Source organism: Temnothorax nylanderi, unplaced genomic scaffold (genome assembly GCF_030848795.1).
Source record: "Temnothorax nylanderi isolate EJ_2023f unplaced genomic scaffold, tnyl_v1.0 TNYL_tig0027_pilon, whole genome shotgun sequence".
NCBI classification, from domain to species: Eukaryota; Metazoa; Arthropoda; class Insecta; order Hymenoptera; family Formicidae; genus Temnothorax; species Temnothorax nylanderi.
The window spans coordinates 490301-511525 of record NW_027249089.1 but is presented as its reverse complement, the minus strand read 5'-3'; the positions used below and the strand labels follow the sequence as shown (position 1 = coordinate 511525).

The 21225-nt window shown below is 38.6% G+C and overlaps 4 protein-coding genes across 13 annotated transcripts; 3 read left to right on the top strand and 1 right to left on the bottom strand.

Annotated features, from left to right (window-relative positions):
- Positions 1–46: 46 nt before the first annotated feature.
- LOC139770091 (uncharacterized) lies at positions 47–5120 on the top strand. Its single transcript, XM_071701794.1, has 9 exons — positions 47–338; positions 616–1036; positions 1192–1440; positions 1521–1936; positions 2021–2327; positions 2401–2548; positions 2814–3042; positions 3162–3376; positions 4345–5120. Exons 1-9 carry the CDS (start codon positions 313–315, stop codon positions 4422–4424), a joined length of 2091 nt encoding a protein of 696 aa, XP_071557895.1. The 5' UTR covers positions 47–312; the 3' UTR covers positions 4425–5120.
- Positions 4680–9813, bottom strand: LOC139770097 (annexin B9). Of its 2 annotated transcripts, none has more exons than XM_071701804.1 (7): positions 9752–9813; positions 8943–9022; positions 7635–8016; positions 7402–7554; positions 7093–7266; positions 5877–6058; positions 4680–5748 (listed from the first exon to the last, which is right to left on the bottom strand). In XM_071701804.1, exons 2-7 carry the CDS (start codon positions 8970–8972, stop codon positions 5695–5697), a joined length of 975 nt encoding a protein of 324 aa, XP_071557905.1. In that variant the 5' UTR covers positions 8973–9022; positions 9752–9813; the 3' UTR covers positions 4680–5694. The 2 variants fall into 2 exon arrangements, with proteins under 2 accessions (XP_071557905.1, XP_071557904.1); XM_071701803.1 differs by having other exon boundaries at positions 8937–9022; positions 9752–9807.
- LOC139770094 (KICSTOR complex protein kaptin) lies at positions 8970–12633 on the top strand. 5 transcript variants are annotated; one of them, XM_071701798.1, is made up of 9 exons: positions 10171–10312; positions 10539–10769; positions 10852–11114; positions 11219–11385; positions 11464–11636; positions 11717–11795; positions 11884–12175; positions 12258–12355; positions 12610–12633. In XM_071701798.1, exons 2-8 carry the CDS (start codon positions 10565–10567, stop codon positions 12330–12332), a joined length of 1254 nt encoding a protein of 417 aa, XP_071557899.1. In that variant the 5' UTR covers positions 10171–10312; positions 10539–10564; the 3' UTR covers positions 12333–12355; positions 12610–12633. The 5 variants fall into 5 exon arrangements, with proteins under 5 accessions (XP_071557901.1, XP_071557900.1, XP_071557899.1 ...); XM_071701800.1 differs by lacking the exons at positions 10171–10312; positions 12610–12633 and adding an exon at positions 8970–9102 and having other exon boundaries at positions 12258–12444; XM_071701799.1 differs by lacking the exons at positions 10171–10312; positions 12610–12633 and adding an exon at positions 9964–10067 and having other exon boundaries at positions 12258–12444.
- Positions 12634–12847: 214 nt separating this feature from the next.
- Positions 12848–19277, top strand: Ttc7 (tetratricopeptide repeat domain 7). Of its 5 annotated transcripts, none has more exons than XM_071701790.1 (15): positions 12848–13336; positions 13929–14080; positions 14176–14344; positions 14784–14846; positions 15376–15558; positions 15629–15755; positions 15923–16059; positions 16134–16420; positions 16509–16697; positions 16773–16951; positions 17057–17496; positions 17727–17965; positions 18083–18187; positions 18326–18417; positions 18917–19277. In XM_071701790.1, the coding sequence occupies exons 1-15, from the start codon at positions 13213–13215 to the stop codon at positions 19047–19049; spliced, it is 2619 nt and encodes an 872-aa protein (XP_071557891.1). In that variant the 5' UTR covers positions 12848–13212; the 3' UTR covers positions 19050–19277. The 5 variants fall into 5 exon arrangements, with proteins under 5 accessions (XP_071557891.1, XP_071557889.1, XP_071557892.1 ...); XM_071701788.1 differs by having other exon boundaries at positions 14760–14846; XM_071701789.1 differs by having other exon boundaries at positions 12850–13336; positions 14760–14846; positions 16137–16420.
- Positions 19278–21225: the final 1948 nt, after the last annotated feature.

The window sequence follows — 21225 nt, the reverse complement described above, 5'->3', positions numbered from 1 at the left end:
TACACTTATTGGTGCTCGGCGTGCTCGCACTGCGTCGCCCTTTGAAAGCGAATCGCCACACTTTCTGCACTCAGGACAACAAAAACGCGTGCAATGTGCATTGTGCACGCGAAAAAACAGTGGAAGCGGACAAGGAAAGCATTGGGAAGCGTGAAGAATAATATAAAAAAGAAAATTATCTAGTCTAAATTCAGCGTGAAATGTTTTGTCGGCCAACGCAGCTTATTGTTATTGTTCGTCGACCGTGACGAACGAAAAACATGTTTTAATATATGAACAATCCTATTACCATATAAACAGTATCGTTCGAACATGGAGAGATTCCGGAACCTCGACTGGTACGTGCAACGATTTCAAGCGTCAAAGCGTACGGAATCTTGTATAAATGGATTTTGCAATTTCTATTTATTCTGTTTATGATTACGATTTGTACGATTGGAGTACAATTTTTTTTTCCATAATTATCGAATGATTGCGATGTGACACGTGCGTCAAACACGTGCTTTGATAATTTTTTTAATTTGTTTATATTTATATTTTGTACTTATTTTATTTGTATTTAATATGAACGTATGTTTTTGTATATTACTATTTAATATTGTCGCATTGTTGCAGGCATCCTGCGTTGGAGGACATGATAGACAATGTATTCATCAGGGACGAGAGAATGGAGCGCGAAAGCGCGATGTATAGAATCATGAACGACTGCTTCACAGATCCGTTTGATGATATCAAAAGCGAGTATGACAATGTCAATGTAGAGTTGATTAAAAAGTACCTCCATGAGGATGGCGAGGTACTTTCCACTGACACGGAGGACAAGGATGAGGAAGAAGTCGAGCACGGGAGTAACACTCGTGTGAAAAAACACAAGTTTTATGTACCTGGAATAAGAAAATTACCGTTTTATTTTCCTAGAAAGTCTCATTTGAGTAAAGAACAGCAAGCTATGTGCCTTCGAGTTTTATTGAGATTATCTAGCAATGAAAGAAAGGGAATGAACGACGAAGAGAGGGAGGAATTGCAAGAATACATGGTGAATAAATATCATTGAGCATTTTAATATTCTTAATTTGGACTGGTTAAGACAGAAAAAAAAACGAAAAACAGTTTGACTTTATTTTCATGTATGAGCAACAATTTTAAAAAACTTCTGTTTTATGTATTGAAATTGGAATTAACTTTTTCCAGACCTTGCAGGAGACAATATCTGAAGAACAGAAAGAATTTTTAGTGTTTGCAAAGAACAAGTGGGATGATTCTTTTCCCTGGTTGATCAAATGTAATAAATTCGTCGCATTAAAATGGAAAGCAAAAATGCAGGAATTTAAAAAGTTACCGAAATTTTATGTTGGATGTAGGAATATACCACTTTCTGTGCAGAAGAATAATTTTAGAATCAAAGCCATTAAAGTAACATTCATGTCTTGTTTACGAGAGGCAAGTTATCACAACATGATATCGATATTTATCCGACGTACTCAATTTGAATGTGCATTTAATTATTTTATCATTTTTAGGGAACCTTTTCGAAGGTGACATTGCCGAAACTCGATCTGGTAAAAGTTTCGTTATTTACGAATCACGACGAGTTGCTCAGAAGATACCCTGTGTGCGCCGCGCCTGACAATGTGACGCAACATTTCAGATTACCCGTGAGCGAGGATTCATATTGCGAGAGTCTTGCGAGAAAAGCTGATGCAGACTTTGTTATTTCGTCTAGTGGCCTCAAGTGTCTGTTGAACAACATAGATCCGGATTATTCAAACTCGTGGCTCATACCAGTGGTCGTGAAATCGCACCATGGAAAGAATATTGTTTATGTCGATAAGAGACTACCACCTACCGCCGCCACTATACCGCAAAAGAATACCTCGGTATATAAATATATACTTAGACAGTTCTTCGTTGAGGTTGAAAGTGAATCATCAGAAAAGTGAGTATAAGCATATATATCATAAAGTATAATATTGCATAAAAATCGATATATATTATGTATACATCATGATGAATATTTTAGAACAAAACGTACGAAAAAAGAAGACAAATCTGAGAAGGCTGCAAATTCGGACTCGGATAGTAACGATAGTACATTTTATAATTATCTTAAGGACTCTGAAGAAGATTTGTATTTATCAGATACAGATGAACCGGGAAATTCAGATAATCCAGCAAATGGCAAAACTGATTTTAAGATGGATATGAAACAAAATGTGTCGTATAAGCTTTTCACAATAGGGCCAGCGGAATCTCCACAGCATGAACGAATAAAGCACGGCGTGAAGGAATATCAAATGTTGGTTCGTACAAAGACGGATGGCATTGAGGTAAGAGTATTCTCATACTGTTCCTATTAATAATCGGTATCGAATTATAAAATATGGAATTTGTCTTCGTCAGATGTTGCCAAACGGAGAATCAGAGTTTTTAATATTAGCACCGAGGATGGAGCATCAGATAGGACTTGGAGCTGAAGCTGTAACATTGGAGGAAGGCTTGCACCAATGGGCTTCATTGAAATTTAGACCAGACACATCGTTAGCTAGAGGTATTATTTTATAATTATTATGTGTATGTGTATTAGTTTATTGTTCTCGAAACAGATTACAATCTCAATAACCTCATACTCTCTTATTCAAAATTTTTAATTCTTTAATCAGCCTCTTATAAATAATACAAGGCATATATAAGGGATGAGGATCAGGATTGAATCTAAGATTTGAATAATCGATCGCTCTTATACAAATGCTCCTATATGGAACCGTTCACATGATTATATTATATTCTACATATAAAATTTTGTATCATTACAGTTAGGATAGAAACTAACACTGCAGAAGTAATACAAATAGAAAGGCTTACAACAATGTCGCTGAGCAATGAGATGAAACGACTTTATAATGTCAAGGTAGAAGATTCTCTAAGCGTTTTGTATAATATAATCGAAGGATTAGCGTCCTTGGCTCCTGGCCAGTATATTCTGCGACATGTTCCACAAAATGGACCATTTGCTTATGTTTATAAGCAAACCGAAGAAAATGGGTAAATATAATGAATGTAACTCGACCTGTTAAAAAATTTATATATGTATACATATATACATATAGATTAGAACATAGATTTTATTAACGAACAAATACATATTTGGAAATACTTTTCAGGAAAGATGTCTTTGACTTACATACGGTTTGTGAGTCCACGACGTTTCATACGATACCTAAAACACCATGGCCACCCATAGACAATATGATGACAACACCAGCGCTCAGGTGTTTTCAGAGAATGCCTGCGATGTTTAATCCGTTTTTGGCGGGTCAAAAAAAGGGGTCCGGTCGGCCTAGAGGACGCCCAAAGAAAAATGTCACTGATAATCAAGGTTCCTAAATTTTCTAATACATAAGTTCAAACCTATCAATTGATGAAGAAATATCGATTGATAAATTGTAATATGGTAGAACCAATGTATTATCCGAGTAATATTATATCTGAGTATTCTACTATTTCAAATTACGTTGAACTGATAATTTTAATAACGTATTTATATATATTTTATTATTTTTTATTTATATAGAATTTAATAATAATACAATATTATCTCCTTTTTTTCTTCAATGTCAAAATTTTGTGACACTAAAAGATGTTTTGTTCAGACAAATTGTCTGAAATATGAAAAGAAATAAAATTAATGAGGTCAAATTTGTATGAAAATTGACAACAATTTAAAAGAATTTGAAAAGAGAAAGTATAAAAGCAAAACTATTATGTATATTATATATTATCCCCAATAGTAGATAAGTCTGTTGAAAAAACTTTTGTATAGTGTCTGGCAAATTTTGTCGACAGAAAGTTACAAATTCACGGAGAATTTGTCGCTGTCGATAGAATGCTGATAGAAATATGATAAAATTTTGTCAAAAAAGATGATTGCGAGAAAAATGGAACTACAAGTTTACATCAGATTAACCTGATTAGATTAACATTAGATTAACCTGTGTTCAATAAGTGTCAATTTGCTGTAATTTCTGTTGGAATTTGCCGTCAACTACTGGTTAATCATTTGTTTACTAAGATTCTTTTACTACCTACATATTTAATATCACGTATTTTATCCGTATTTTTGTATAATCTCTTAAAATAAATGTACATATGAAATTGCGAGTATGCAAAATTTTTTAAAAATTTGTCCAATAATTTGATTACCCAAACACGTTTCTATCTCCTCTATTAATGTATTCTATTTTTCGGATAATAAAGGTTCTACTTTATTTTTATTATTAATTTTGTATAAATGTCTAAAATATGCAATATGTTTAAAATACTGAAACAATATCCTCTCGTTTTTAGTTCCTGCATCTGTCCGAAGAAGCGGTCGGCTGAAAGAAACGAAAATGTTAAAAAAGAGAAAAGGCAGGATAATTTTCTAGAAATGTCTGTTTTGAAGAGATTTGTTTTACAAAGTTTGTTTATTTTACAATGGAATCTCCGTATTCTTCAATCTTTTCATTTCTTCTTTTTGGCTGCTCTCCTTATTTGTATCACATTTATGCATATTTAAATTGAAAATGTGTGTGCACAATTAATTTAAAATAATGACATTTTCATTTTATATGTGCGTGATCAAATATAAAATAGTGGGAAAGTAGCGTGAGAGGAAAAGTGATTAAAAATAAAACAAAAAATATTTTCAATAACTTTAATAATTATTGACAATCAGAACCAGGCGCAGTAATTCATGCGCTGAAAAAATATTTTCTTTATATGTGCAATTAACGTACAAATTATAGTTATAACTTCATTGATATGTATGGACTATGGAAAATACTGTTAATTGCCGATATTATGGACATGAATCAAACAATATTCATATTTGTGAAGTTTTCTCCGAGACCACATTATTTTTCTAATTGCATGAGCAGAATAAAAATGTTCTATCGACTATCTTTCACTTGTCTTTTTACTTTGTACATAGTGTAACAACAAATGCGAACAGTAAAAAAACAGTAAAATTCGGAGAAAATTTACTTTTATTGACATTAATCTAGTTCATAATATGGATATTTGATTGTATATATTTGTAGTTTGTTGTATATGCAGAATTAATAATACACAAATGAACTTTTTCTTCTAGTTCGATAAACGTATATGCTTTATGAAAATGTTCTAAATTGTAATATTTTAATTTATTTTATAAACTGTTATTTCTGTAAGTATGCTTAGATTTACACGCAAACATACACACATACACATATATTAATTTTTATTTATATATGTGAACAAAAGGCGAGGAAATAAATAAACCGTATAGAATGTTTTTTTTTAATTTTATTTTCATTGATTTCTCAATTATTTCTCACTCTTTTACACTTTGAGATTCTTTATGTAAATCTTTTGATAAAAATAAGAATATATAAAATATAATTTAATTAAATATAATTTATGTATATGTGAACGAGATTGGAACGCAGAACGTCGTAAAATTTTACTGGCCTACTTAATACAAAGTAAAAATTTCAAAAAAAGTATTACAAAAATGATGAAGTATTCAAAAATGCAGCAAGGTACCTTTTCTAATTCCTCATTAGTACACTAAACAATATTAAGCTGGAATCCATGTAGAAATATATAAAGTTGTTTTTCGTAGATAATGCATTAATAGGCAAGTGTGCACCTGGATCCTTAATAGCTTCATCAAAATTATGTGGAGACCAAGGAAAGAAGTGCCTTCTTGTAATCTCCCGAAGTGTCTCCCTGTAACATATATATATATATATATATATATATATATGTACTTGTTAATAATTTATTGCAACCGATTTAAAAATATAATTTAGATGATAGAACGAATTTTTTGGAAGCACATAATTTGGAATACGTACAGCTATCCAGCTCTCCAATGACTTTCCGTAGCGTTCTTCGAATGCCTTTTTAATATCTCCCAAATCGATTTCACTTCGAGACACAATGATACGGATTAGTGTCCGATCCTTCGTACCTATGCCGTGCATACTGGCGTACAGACGCTCAGCGAAAAATCCAACTTTTGACTTCACGCATTTCACTGTCGACCAAAAATTAAGATAATTTGTAACGTTACATGTATCGATTATACGTTAATGCAATGAAAAATCTGGAGAAATATGATAAACTGATAAGGGGAGCATTCTCTTTCCATGCTGTAGAGTTATACTACGCTCATATGGCATTTTCAATCCGGATCTTGTATATGTAGATTATACTACATTTGTGTGTGAAATATACAGATGTAGTAACAAATGTTTTTGTATGTTATATGTAATAGTTGCCATGCAACATTGTCAGGAGATATGTATATAATAACATAATATATAAAGAATTCAACACCACACAGGTATTCACACCATTTTCATGCAATTTATGAATCAAATTACGTCTCTTTAATAATTATTACACAATAATAGAGATATTCTTATCTTTTTCATTAAAATCAAAAGTTGTACTAGTATTTTAAGATTAAAAAGAGTCAGGAAATTAGATTATTACACATCAATAAAGAACAGAGGATGAAAAAAGTTTGGGGGTGTGCCTACACTTTACGCTACTAACAAGTGTTGTCGGGGTACATATTCGTGTCCAAAAATGTTTAACTCTAATTATCTAACAATCACAACAACAATCATATTAATATTTTTACAAACGGGTAAACAAAAGCTAAGTAAAATCTTGCTGCAATAACTTGCCTCTGCCCTGCGAAAATATTTTTCATTTTACAAAAGTTCACAGAAAGCGTAAATGTCTAGGTTGTCAGGTATTTACGGAAAGTTCGACTCATGATATCGTGTTATATTGGGATTATTGATATTCCGTTGCGTTCAAAAACTTATAATTTCCTCGCATTGAACTGCTATTTCAACCGCTCGTATTTCACGCTGGAACGCACAATTATATATATCGAACAAGTACAATTGATTCTGGGCGCGCGTGTTTACTTACAAGAAACATGAAACATAAGGGCTAGTCACATTATGAAATTAATAGCTGTAAGTGATTTGTAAATAAGAATGTTAATATGGCATACTCGTGACAGTCTGAATAAATATGTAAATAGTTATTTACCTATTCCAAGTAAGCCTTTCTCGATGTTGCCAGAAAATTCCTTCTTTATGGCAACCTCTACGTCATGCCCCGATAGTTTCTCATACTCGATAAACGTTTGTCGCAGTTGCTGATAGCTGCGAGATACCAAGATTGCATTGAATTGAGATTCGTCTGTTCCCCATTGTTTTTCACCTATGTCAAAATTTAAAAATGGAACATTGCGCATCACGAAATACATTTAAAGCGACCAAACGTTTCAATTATTCAATTAACGGATAAAGATAGATTTTCTAAAGGAAAACTTGTTGAAAAAATTTCACGACATACCAGCTTCGTATAACGCTTGGGCATCAGCGACCGCTTGGGCCTGATCGATCGCTTGATTTTCATCTCTGTTTGCCTGCACGAGGGATACTAGCAATCTCTTGAAATGGCCCGATGTATCGCCCTCCAAATCGCTCTCAAGGGTTTTGCCGTACACTATTCAAAATAACGTATTTCTTAATGAAGAAAACCTAACTATATAAGCACATAATACATCGAGGTAATAAAAATCTTACAATTTTCGTAAAACGTGGCGATCGTACGGATGCCATAGTTGCTGAGAGTGCACAGAATCTCGACAATTGCCTCCTCATCAGTACCCATACCGCTAACCGCGTCGTGCAGCTCTTTGGCATAGTAATGAGGCAACGGGGTCATAAGGGCAACAATGACATCCTCCAGTTTTCCAGTCAGCTCGCTCTTCAAATCGCTGATCAGATCTTTTCCGTACATGGTCTTGAACGCCTCCGCGATCTCCAGTCTCTGTACAATGCCTCTCTTTGTAAGCACGTCGATGATCGCCTTCTCGTCCGTGCCGAATCCCTTCATCGCTTTACGCAAGATAGTGGCGTCCGCGTTTGCATCGAATGGCTCGGCGGGATACACAGTTGGAGTGCACTGAAACGCAACAAGTCAAATTATCAAAATTGAAACACAACAAAAGTCAGACAATTAAAAATTTTGCCGAATTATCAAATAGAATAATTGTGAGTTGAACAAATCTGTATTTAGGGCGACTCAAATTCTGATAATTTAACCGGCAGGATTGCTTAAAGCACAAAAACATCTAACTATATATAATTCGTTATCACCAATCTAATCTTTTTACTTATAACAACATACATCGATAACAACGAAAAATAATTTTATCAAAATGCTCTAATAGGTCACTTGATAAGTTAATCAGAGAGATTAGTCAAAGTAATCTTTTCACATGCTACAATTAATTCATATACTTATATTTTTTTTATTTAAAAAATATTACGCTCTCAAAAATCATGATTATAAATCGGATATCACGCATTCAGAGAATCATATTAATCTCAAATACATAAATTTTAATCATATAAAATATTTAAAACAATCAGAGACAACTCCCACGGCATTGATAGGCATTTAAGTATATTTTATTTTAAAAATATTACGCTCTAAAATCATGATTATAAATCGGATATCACGCATTCAGAGAATCGTATTAATCTCAAATACATAAATTTTAATCATATAAAATATTTAAAAGGATTGGAGACAACTCCCACGATGATTGATAGGCATTTAAGTATATTTTCTTCAGTCCTCGTGCAAGAGGAATGTCAAAATCGATTTGATGACGAAGGACGATTCTACTTGGCGACTTCGCGCTCAATTAGTCATAACTTCGGTGGGACGCGAATCGACTTGGGAACTAGGCTGACGTTAAAAATACGGATGATCGACTCCACACCCGTCGGTGCTCCGGAAATAGACCGATGCCGCTAATTGTCGCGCTAACCGGCGATGATCTCGCCACTCGGCAATTTCTACGAACGATCACGTACCCGTACCTTGAATGGATAATATTTTTGCTGCGACATCTTGACCTTCGTTCCTCAGTGACGGTTCGCAGGAAACTCCGCGGAGCTACCTGGCGAAACAGAATGCAGCGTTAAACGAGCGAATATGCGTCATCGACTCGGCAGCTATATTGGCTTTTTGACGTTTCACGTGAGTCGGCGTGATGACGCGGGTGACCGCGACAAAGCACGACGAAGCTAGCGATCGGAAACCGGTGGTGCGGTTTCGATCGACGGCTCCCGACGGAACGTACGTCGTGTCGTGTCCTCAGCGTCACGCTCTGTCGCGCTTCAAACTCCGATTAATTTAATCATTAATTAATTTACCAAGTATAAGTATCTATACTCGCTGTATTTCGTTCGTTAAACATAGAATTACTTTTTGCCGTTTAACACACGGAAAAAAATATTAAGGATGACGAATTATGCAGGACAGAAGCTTTGCTTTAAGCAGTTTGTTTACTTTTACCAATGTAGAGATTAACTTCAATCTCGGTTTACTTTACTTTTTGTCTTCTTCTAAATTCTTAGAACCAGAAAAAGATAACGAGTAAAAGTTAAACCGAGATTAAAGTAATCTACATTGTTGGAAATGGACGTGAATCAATTAAACTGATCGGAGCTCGGTTCACCCCAAGGATCGGTGCTCCGTCGACTCCGATACCAATGGATAGGGCGGATAGGGACGCGACGGAAAGGAAAGAAAGGAAAAGAGGATATTACCGATTCGAGTTACGAACGCGAGATAGGAAGACGAGCCGAGGACGGTCCTCCTTTTTTACGTTTCTTGCTCCTCTCACCGGTCTCTATCTCCTGTCGGTGGGAAAACCTCGGGATGCCGGGACGTAAAGACAGGTCCGTAGTCGATCCGTGTGACTCGCGCGAGTGCCGTGTGAGTACTCGTATTGTGTGAGTGCCGTGCCGCGAACCGAACTGGTGTGGCTGGCGCGCACTGTGCACTGTGCCGTCGCGACGGGCAACACCCACTTTCACGTATATCGCGTCATCGTCCCGCGGCTCGGCGGCTGAGGCGGCTCCCTCAAGGCGACGGCGATTACGAAAGCGATTGCGAAACTCCGCGCGCACGCGGCAATTACGTTGCCGAATAAGAAGAAGGCACGACTTTTCTCTCTCCCCCTTTCCCTCTCCCCCCGACTTTCCCCGCAGCAGCCGCGATCGCGATGCATTTCTCGGATCCGGCGATGAGACCGGATGAGATTGCGAGGGATCGACGCGGAATTGACGTTAGGCCGACGTTAGACAGCGAGTTCTCTTCAATGATCGATTGTAACGAGTTGTTACACCTTGTACCAAATTGTTAACCTCAATTCGGCATGAGTTTGTGACATAGCTGGATAGAGGTTTGTCTATTTCGTTTCTTTTTGTTTTGTTTTGCCCCCCCCCCCTCCCCCCCATAGATGTTCGTCATTCTCGTATTCAAAATCTGGCCTTATTTACAAGGTCGTCTTAAGTAATTTTTTAAGACGCTAATATATCGTGGTTGGTTTATAACATCTTAAGACTAGAGACGTTTAAATTTAAAAACGGAGTACGATAATACTGGCCTCTGTATTTATTTCACTTTAGCTTCAGTCTTCCCGACGAGATCTACGATGATGAGCAATCTCATAGATGCGCACTGGTTTCCCCTGGCGTCGCAGGGCAACATTTATTCCATGACCAAACTGTGCTCGCCCAACAGTCCCAACAAGTTATTAGTGGCGTCCTTGAAAAGGAAGATATACTCCTGCGAGTATCATCAAACGTCGGAGTTTCTTAGGCCTATGGTGAAGGAATTACTGTTCACGTACATTCCCAGTATGTAAACCATTATGTTCGGAGATGTACCTTCTTTATAATCAATCTGCGTCATGTATAATCTTTCTTTCATCTGCCTCAGGTGGAGCAGAAATTATTTCCATCGACGCTTACAACAAGTCCGACACCGGGGACAGTTTTGTGATAGGCATAACGATCATGAAAACAAGCACAGACACGATAGAAAGGTACTTGAACATATACACGGAAGGTGCGGTCGACGGCGAAGGGGATGAGGGCAGTTCGATTGAAGCCATAGCGCAGAATTGTCTCATGGTGGAGCTATCGTACACTCCCTACCATCTGTATCATACCGTTTTACCACAAGAAAATTCTGTACAGGAGGTATATTAGAAATATATAGTTTAAACTGTCAATAAGCTACAATTGCTTTGCGCCATCATGAACACCTTGCCGCTTTGTGATGCAGCACAACTCCAAATTTGCAGGTAGTCTGGCTGATATCTGGAAGCGATTATAGAATTCACATGATAAGGGAAGATAAATTGAGCCACGTTTACAGCGAGTCCTCTATCGAGAAATATTTCCCGGAACTGCATGACATCCAAGCGATTGCACTGTGGATTAATATTTATTATTACGACAATTATAAACGGTTTGTATGATAAAAAACGAAATCGCGTTTTGTTCTCTTATTTCGATATTTTATACCGTCTCACACGTGCAAAATCAGGAGGGTCACCGCCGTCGGCTGTGAATGCGGTCTAGTCAAAGTTGCCATAGTAAACGTCGTGGACCTACAGATTATTCGAAGCTGGCTGCTAAGATACGACAAACCTGTACCGAGTGTGATAGTATTCCCGCATAGGAATGCCATTAGTAAACCAACCTTTGTAGACGTCAATCGTAAGTATTTTAGGACTTTTAGGTCCATCGTATGTGCGTGTGCGTGTAAGACAAAGATACAAATTTATTAAAAATTTCAGTCGAGAAATGTGTCCCGAAGGATGATCTCCCGAAATTAAACGTCGTTATTTCAAGTACGAGTAACGCTGTTGTCTTTAAGTAAGTAGTTTATGAATTAATAAAAATAAGTATCTGAAGATTTTTCATGCGTATGACGATTAAGATGCGAGTATCCGTCTTCCACCAGAGATATCTTGGAGCACGGGATGAAGCAGGACGTAATATTGAGCGGCAGCGAATCGTCGGACTGTATTCTGTGCTGCTGTATCGCGGACATAAATATGGACGGTCAAAACGAGATCTTGCTCGGTACTTACGGTCAGGAGGTCCTGACCTTTGCGTTTACAGGCGACACGTGGGAATTGGCCGCCAGAAAACTGTTTGACGCTCCTGTACACTCTATAAGCTACATGGACATAACGAACGATGGAATAAAGGAACTGATTGTACTCACGCAACGAGGTGTACATATATTACAGGTACGGTAACACTTCACATATATTCAATCTATATATATTTTTTAACAGATGATACATATACATTTTTCATCTTTTCTTACAGCATAATATAGCTGATATACGAGCCAAGTGGAAGGAACGTTACAGAAAATTATTTGACATACTAGTTCAAGAATAATTAATACTTGTAAAAAGAAAAAGGTAATATCCTCTTATGTATTTTATATATTTATAATGTATTGTACATATCATTTGTAATTTACGATAAAATAAGAAATGGAGAAACGGTATGTCTGTTAAATGATTTTAAATTGACAAAAATATGAGGATTGCTTGGTTTTCTATTCCGTTACGTTTTCTCGCGCTTTTCGTAAGAGGCGCCATATCGCCACGTTTAAAATAGATGAACGCGATTGGTTGATTAGGGCTTTTGCAAAATAAATAATATTTTGCAGAACGTACGACTGAGGGTGAAATCACACGATACGGGAATCAGCATGCGGGACAGAGGATGCGTGATTCGAACAGCCAATCAGCGCGGGATAGAAGAATGCGGAAGAGCGCTGATTGGCTGTTCGAATCACGCATCCTCTGTCCCGCATGCTGATTCCCGTATCGTGTGATTTCACCCTAATTCTCGAAAGCTTATGCACGGAGAGGCAGCCAATCACGGGCCTGAGCTGGAGAATTACGCCGCGTAATTGGCTGCTGGGGTGCACGAACTTCACCGACTTCACGCGGGGCTATGCAAATCCGTCGCGGAACGGGTCGTGCGAGCGGCGTACGGGATTCCGTGACGTTTGTGACAGTTCGTCACGCGCAGTCACGCGCACGTGTCCGCGGGCGGTCGCGTTCGCAGCGCAAGACGGGATTCCTCGCCCGCTGGCCTCGCCAAGTGCCATGACCGGCCGTGTTGATCCCGCGCGAGCAAGTGCCACTGATGATCGATACGTCGCCGCGTTCACGACGTTCACGTTGCTGCTGCCGCTGCTGCTGCCCGGCACCGATTGAGGCCTGGACCGCCAGCAGGTGATTCGGCCCGACGTCCGTCGTGCGCGATGACGAGCAAGAAGGGACATACTCTCCGCATCGAGTCCGAGATCGATCGGAATCGCGAGGATGGCAACTGGCAGAAGGTTATACAGCTCGCGGAACACCTGAAAGTGCAGTACCCCAGCAACGGTAAATGTCTCTCCTCTTTCCCTTTCCTATCGTCCTCCCTCCCTCCCTCCTCCCCCTGCCATCCTCTGTGCTCTTCCTCTCGGTCGCGAATCGCGATTCCGTCGTCTCTCCCCCGCCACGTATATCCTCGCTTCGATAACGTCCCGTTGTCCGTTGTTTCCTGCGAGCTCTCTGCGTGAAAGAGGGAAAGAGACAGTTGGAGGGAAAAAAAAGATGTCACGTCATTTAAAGATCAAGGATATCCGCATCTGCGTGAACGAAATGTCACGCTGGTTTCATTTAATTGTATAGTTACGCGTATCTCTCCTCTACTTTTTGTTCCAACGTTTTGCACTATTATTTACGTCGCTTTTTCTTTTTCAAACTCCTGTAATTGCTCTGCGTGGTAGACACGCAGAGAAAAGATGTTTATATAACATACACCGTTTGACGTATCGCAATAATATCGATGAACGCTGTCGAATATTTCTTTCAAATGATATTAAATATTAAATAAATTTCATTCTTTATTGAATATCCGAACCTGCGGTTTGCATTTAAATACAGGAGGAATTTTACAGTAATGTTGAGTAATGTCAATTTTGCACGACAGAATGCCTGGCGAATTTCCTAAGCGGGGAAGCGAGATTGGAGAGCTTTTTGGAGCAAACTCCGCCGATAGACGCTAATATCGCCAAGGCGCGAAATGGACTGACGGAAACGCGGAAATACCTGTTACTAGCTGCTAATGAAAAAGATAAACAGGTACCGTAATGTCATGAAAAGATACCTCACAGAGAAGAATCAACTTGTGTCTGACATGAGATGAGATCTGCTCCTAATAACGAGTGACGTTCCAGGCGTTGGTTGTACTGGACGCTCATCTGCTACTTGGAAAGCTTCACTATGCGATGGGGATGTATGAGGATGCGCTTCACCACTATCAACAAGCCGAACTAGACACACTCACAGAAAAGCAATTACCTTGTCGAAGTTTGCGTATTATAGCAGAGTCGTATGCAATTAAAGGTTTGCAATTGACAACTATTTGTTTCTTTCTTCTGACGATAGTAGTACGTTTTTAGTGCAATATTCTTAAAAAGGTACACACACACATATAACAAGCTTGCTTTATAGTTTTCTGTGTTTTCTCTCTTAACAGTAGTTTTTTGTTCGATAGTTATGTGGTTAGATAGGTATATATATATATATATATATACACATCGTTTTTTATGTGCAAGATTTGCATTAAGCATAAACATTTAGTAATAGATAGCATAATTTGAGACTATATACTTGGACAATTCTACCACATATATTGTCTTCCCGTTAGCGTGTTCATGCACTAATCTTAGTAACGAGTTAATTAGACACATTTATTTAATTCATAAATTTCTTGTTATCCAATATATTCATTTATTACTATGGCTTGTGTATGATTTAGAGAAAGAAAGATCGTTTACTTTAGACACTGACAAACATTTATCCTGCCGAAGACTGCGCATTATAGCTGAATCATACGCGATCAAAGGTTTGTATGCTTGTTTGCTTCGTTTCGCTTGCATCTCTATTTAGAAATTTAATTTAGTTAACGCACATTTAATATGTATTGCACACTTTATAACTATATCCACTTTATCACAATATAGAAGCTTGCTTGTAAATGCTTTTATGTACTTAAGAATATATACTAATATGTTATCTCATTTGTATATTCTTCAATATTTAGAATTCTCTCAAGAAATCTCTCAAACGAAATAAATGTTCTATGATTTTGCTTTTTTGATATTTAATTTCATCCACTTGTTTCTATCAAATATGACTAAATTTAGTTGCGATGAGTTTGGGACAAGCACAATTTGAAGATTCTTATTATTCACAAGGAATAAAGCTATAATAAGTTGTAAAGTATTTTATCACATGTTTTTGGCCACTAAGATTGGAAATTTCAATTTTATTTTACATATTTTACATATTAAATTTAGTTTTTTTCCCCTGCATTGACATAAATGTCTCAGTATTTTCTGATTGATGGTATTGTAAACTATTACTCATCCCAGGTCTCTGTCTGGAAAGGCTACCACCAAACTCTAAGTCGAAATACAAGATTACAGAATGGCAAGAGCAGATAATCAAGTGTTACGAGATTTCTGGCGACTTGACGCTGGTCTTTTTGCAGGAGCAAGATAAAATTGCTATGCAGCAACAAAATGGTATTTCCACTATAAACACGAATAATACAGGTAACTGGCAGAGGTTTAATCTGATGGAAAATGTATAGCCTTTAGCATTTTAATGCTTCTTCATTTATAGGTACGTACTCCACACCAACTCCAGTTTCCACAAAGCATATCGGCCCCATTTTGGAGACTGTGCTGCAAAGAGCACCGATATTGTACATTCAAACTAGCAACGTACAAGCCGCTGTTAACCGTTATAGGTATGTATTAATTATGTGCTCTATAATTCCAGTTTCTATATAATATATAAAAAAAATTATTTTGTGGTTTATTAATTTAAGAAAAATACTTGCTATAATGCGGTATTTATAATTATCGCTTATATAATACTTTTCATGGATAGCTTAATCTGTTTCAATTCCGACAGGGAGATTTTATCTGCTGTTGAATCTACGACCACTCAGAGCCTGCGGGTAACGCTGACCAGACAGTTGGCGGAAGTGTTGCTACGCGGTATAAACGGCACCGATTACAAACCACCGGAGGGACAAACCGACACAACGGGTATGATGACCGCATAAATATGACAGAACATTCCTTTCTCGGGAAAGAAAAATCCATTGATATTGATGTCGCAGCAGCCGTGAGTAGACGAGCGAATCATTACTCGGGCGTCAATCCGTCGGATTCGCCGTGGAAACCAAAGAAGTACGCGGGACCGAATATGTTCGTTCCCAGGAACGAATACGAGGAGACGATTTTGCTGTTGTTGATCAGCGAGGCGATGGCGGTGAGGGACGCCGTCCTTAGCCAATCGCCCGAATTCAAGGAAGCCAGGATACACGCGTTCGAGAATGCTACTGCTATCTACGATCTACTCACGGTTGTCGTCGTCAGATGGAGTCAAGTGGAACTTTTACACGAGGTTTTGAGATTTTCTTGTCTATCATCGTTTTATCGTGACAACAAAATTTATATATTACTCGGATATTTAATTTAACGTTTTATGACAGTCCTTCGAAAGAGCGATGAAATTCTCTCACGAGGAAGTGCATATATGGACGCAGTACGCGCTATGCCTCATAAGCATGGGGAGATACATGCACGCGTATAGAGTTTTGAAGGTAGTCGCCAGGCTATCGCCTCAGAAAGTAATGCCTTGTCTGTTGGCTGCGAGGCTATGTTACGAGCAGTTGAACATGGTAAGTAAACTTTATCACCTATGTTTTTTTACTTAAATTTAAAAAGCATATTCTCATGCTGACGATTTCAAACAGATAAACGAAGGTGTCGAATGGAGCCAAAAGGCTCTGCAGCGAGAGATGGCAAGTCCACAGGGGATGCAATCTAGATGTCATTTGTACATTGGAATCGGCCACAGTACGCTCTCCACGAACACAATCGTAAAACAGGACAAAGTGAACCATACAAACGCTGCATTGGATTGCTTTCAGAAGTACGTATTTTTCACGTAACTCGATGTACAACTAATAAAGAAACGGTATTCTCTCGTAGATTCTTTTTATTTAATTAATGAAAGACCGTATTTTTTTCCGAATAGGGCGCAACAATGCGATCCCAACGACCATCTAGCCGAGTATTACCTGGCTCACGAATATGCAATAAACCGGCAAATAACTGACGCCATTGTGCACGTAAAAATTGCGCTGAATCTACGAGCAGAACACATTCCGTCGTTGCATTTATTCGCATTACTCCTGTCGGCGCATAAGCAGTATTCTGAGGCATTGCACGTGATAAACAGCGTACTGGAAGAATATCCGGACAATCTAAATTTCCTCTATATAAAAGCGCATCTCGAATTACGAAGTATCGGCGGCGTCGACGCGTTATATACCATCAGCCATATGCTACATTTGTGGAAAAATCTTTACGAAGATCAAACGAACGTTAATTGTAATGAACAACAGAGCGAAAAGCGCAGCGAGACTAGAAGCGTCTTTCAGCTTTACACGTCAGAAATGTCCGATAAGGATTCTAGTAAGTTATACGTCGCGTATTATAGATTAGATAACATTAGGTAGAAATAGCACAATTATATCATTTTATAAACAGATTAAATCATTCATCGCATTTTCCAATAACATATTCCAGCATTCTGTTAAATAAAAATTATTAATTTTCCAATCTCATTATTAATTTTAATATAAAAAACTACAGACCCTTCATATGTCTTGCAAAATCTCACGAAAGACAATAATTTCCGATAGGTTCCCTGCATGCGCAATCATTAGCCGCTTCGAGAGTCGAACAAGCCCTTTCCGAGGTTGCCTCGTCAATTAGCTCGTTCACACCGAAGCCAGGGCCGCAGAGAGCATGGCTGCTGCAATTGCAGATCTGGCTCCTGCTCACCGAGGTTTTCCTTATCCTGGACCAACCAAACGGCGCCGTTCTGTCCCTCCAAGAGGCCACCAATATCTTCCCGTTGAGTCATCACATTATGTATACGGTATAATAGCTCGAATCTTATTATCGTGAGCCTCTGTGTGTTTGACGATTCAGATTATATGATTCATTCGGAGATTGTTATACAATGTTGATAATCAGATACAATTACTCTTTATAGCGTGGCCTTCTGCACGAGTACAAGTTGGAGTATACGGAAGCGAAACAATGCTACCAAAATGCTGTTTCAATTAATCCTTCGCACATAAAAAGTCTACAACACCTGGTAATAATTATTGCGCTGCAAATATTAATTTTTATACATATATATTTTTGTAGCTTTTTGCATTTCATTCAATTTTATAAACTTGTGCAGTACTGGATAGAGATTTACAAATCTAATACTTTATCTGATTATTTGCAGGGTCTTGTCTATCACTACTTGGGTAGTCAGAGACTGGCTGAGAAAACCTTGAGGGATGCCGCGAAAATCGATCCAAATTCTCATCAAACTTGGTATTACATGGCTTCAATTGATTACCGTAACATGTATTATCGCGATATCTTCGAGGCACAAGCCAATGGTCGCTTATTATCTTATAATTTCGATCCAAATTCTCATCAAACTTGGTATTACATGGCTTCAATTGATTACCGTAACATGTATTATCGCGATATCTTCGAGGCACAAGCCAATGGTCGCTTATTATCTTATAATTTCACGACGTTATATCTGATAATCGAGCATTCTGGTAATCGGGTAGTCAATTATCTTAAAAATCACGTTAAATCGAGTGTTGAAATACAAATGGATTTGATACGCGTATCTTATCAATTTCGTTCTTTCTGATATTGGTATTTAATTATATATACTTATATAATTTATATATTATATATAATTTATTTATAATTTGTTATTTATATATGTATATATATTGTATATGTAGGCATATCTATTTGCTTATATATTATTATTTAATGTTATGGACGGTACAAAGAGTGTTATATTTTTCAGGTACAATTTGGGAATGGTGTTGGAATCGTTGGGCGAAGTGGAGGCTGCCAGCGATTGTATGGCAACGGCGTTGGAGGTCGAGACGACGAATCCCATTTTACCGATTCTATCGATACCGGTGACCTTTGAGTGATTCAGTCTCTTAGGGGAATAAGATTCGACGAAATCACGATTTACTTTTACCCTATATGTTCGTATTTCCGCGGGCATTTCCTCGCCTTCCCGTCAATAGTACCTGGACACATTGTACTATTGTATAAACTCATTGTTAAAAGAAAAGAAGAAAAAAGAGATACTTTAACTGTACAAAATGGTTACAATCGATGTAATAAATTCGAATAAAGTCTTACCTCTAAAACAATTTCGCGGAACGTGACGTATGTAGCTCTTCCGTGGAAAGATCTTTCGCGGTAGAGTAATCCTAAGACTTTTTAATTTAGAGCTGTGTGAGCAGGTGTCCCGCCGCATTGTGGATACGATAAATTTCAAATACCTATTCCTATCCGATACGAACTTGTGCAACTCGTGCAATAGCGGCAGTTACCATTTCATATTTACATATTTCTTCATACACCCGGGCGACGCGCAGAGGCCCGAAACGACGTCTAAACATCGGTAGATTTTCTGCGCTTGCAGAAACGTTCGTGTCGGCGGCGGCGGCGGCGGCGCCGCGCGCACGCTTCTATTATTCAGAGCTATTATTTCGATTATGTACTTTATCGTCGTTTTAAAGCCCGTCGCGAGATTGTCGCGTTCATCGTTTTCGGGCAATCCGATCTCGCGGATGCGGCAGTGCGCATACGTGATGGCCCAATTTGCGCGCGCGATGCGCAAGCACATATTACACGTACAAATGCGAAATCATACGTAGATACGTACGTTTACAGGTATAAGCGGACGTACGGATGGACGGGCGGACGGTTCGGATCGGAAAAGTCTGATGTAATGCCTCTCTAAAAATGTAGTAATTTATTTTTATAGAAATCGATAAGGGCGAGATTTTATCGGGGTGGCGCGCGACGGTCGATCTCCGTTTTCCCTCTGTCTATCCATTCTTTCTCTGTCGCTCTCTCGCTCTTTCTCTCCCTTTCTGTCTCTGGCGAGTAAAGGAATCGACGTCTTCTCTCCCTTTCCCTCTCCTTCGATCGTCGAGGGAATACATACATACATACATTTGCACGCGCGACGCGTAATAACGGCTGTATATAGAACGCACGAATGACAGTCGCGTTATCGTTAAGAGGTAGCTATTTTCTTTTGTGTAATCGATATAATAATGTTATACATGCATGGCCTGGTTTCGCGCAGGGAGCTCGGGGGAAAACGCCTTGTGGAATCGCCTTCCGCGCCGGGAGGGTCGGCCGGCGCGTATTGACGCGTATGCGGAGGCACGGCACACGGCCGCTCTCGCGTTTCCTTCTCTAATTTCAAATTACATCAGCCGGGAAGTCATTAAGAGATACGGCAATTTTCCGGCTGGTAGTAAAGTCGCGGAAACGAACGAGCGGCTCAGCGAGGAGCCTAGAAAACTAACGTCTTCTGGAAGTAGTCGTCTCTCTTCTTAGGTCTTTCGACCTTTACTAAGATTCATTATTTAAGATTCTTATCAGAAATTAACGTTAAATCTCTCGTTTCTGAGAAGTTGAACCGAGGGTACAGTGTGCTGGGGTAGTACTGCGCCGTAATATTAATTATTGCGTCTCGGGGTAATCCATATAACGCGAATTTCGCGTCAGCCGGGCAGACTCACGCGATTGTGTATAGTAAGGACGACAAGAGAGTCTGGAGTGAAACGATATCGGCCCCGGGCGCGAATTTAAATTACACAGGACGCGGAAGACAAATGTTCAAATACGTAATGGAGATGCATATTACCTACACGTCGCGGCGTCGCTTCGAGCTGAACGAGCCGGCGAGACGCGGCTTTATATTCACCGGCTCTCCTCCGCACATTTATACGTGTTTAAAAGCTATATCCATTCTCTGCCCGATACTAACCCACATTGCACAAGTATTCTTTAAATAAAGAATACTATAAGCTCGCAGCAATCTATGATACGTGTGTGCGTGTGTTGTGCTCCGTTGTGTACCTTTCTCTGTGTATTGCGCTGCATCTCTCTCTCTCTCTCTCTCTCTCTCTCTCTCTCTCTCTCTCTCTCTCTCTCTCTCTCTCTCTCTCTCTCTCTCTCTCTCTCTCTCTCTCTCTCTCTCTCTCTCTCTCTCTCTCTCTCCTTTTTATTTACATTCAACGTGAAAAACATGCAGCTCGCGTCCCACCCTCGGTCGAACGTCGCTTTCAACCGGAGATC

Bases quoted from the DNA above. Each gene is read 5' to 3' on its own strand.
- Ttc7 (XM_071701788.1), top strand. From the start codon at position 13,213: ATGACGAGCAAGAAGGGACATACTCTCCGCATCGAGTCCGAGATCGAT. The intron at 16,421-16,508 runs GTTTTGAGATTT...GTTTTATGACAG, and splicing joins AAGTGGAACTTTTACACGAG to TCCTTCGAAAGAGCGATGAA. The intron at 16,952-17,056 runs GTACGTATTTTT...TTTTCCGAATAG, and splicing joins GCATTGGATTGCTTTCAGAA to GGCGCAACAATGCGATCCCA.
- LOC139770091 (XM_071701794.1), top strand. From the start codon at position 313: ATGGAGAGATTCCGGAACCTCGACTG. The intron at 2,328-2,400 runs GTAAGAGTATTC...TGTCTTCGTCAG, and splicing joins CAAAGACGGATGGCATTGAG to ATGTTGCCAAACGGAGAATC. The intron at 3,377-4,344 runs GTTCCTAAATTT...TCTCGTTTTTAG, and splicing joins AAATGTCACTGATAATCAAG to TTCCTGCATCTGTCCGAAGA.
- LOC139770097 (XM_071701803.1), bottom strand. From the start codon at position 8,972: ATGTCGCAGCAAAAATATTATCCATTCAAGGTACGG. The intron at 8,017-8,936 runs GTACGTGATCGT...GTTGCGTTTCAG, and splicing joins ATTATCCATTCAAGGTACGG to TGCACTCCAACTGTGTATCC. The intron at 6,059-7,092 runs GTAAATAACTAT...TTTGGTCGACAG, and splicing joins GAAAGGCTTACTTGGAATAG to TGAAATGCGTGAAGTCAAAA.
- LOC139770094 (XM_071701798.1), top strand. From the start codon at position 10,565: ATGATGAGCAATCTCATAGATGCGCACTGGTTTCCCCTGGCGTCGCAG. The intron at 11,115-11,218 runs GTATATTAGAAA...CCAAATTTGCAG, and splicing joins AAGAAAATTCTGTACAGGAG to GTAGTCTGGCTGATATCTGG. The intron at 12,176-12,257 runs GTACGGTAACAC...CTTTTCTTACAG, and splicing joins GAGGTGTACATATATTACAG to CATAATATAGCTGATATACG.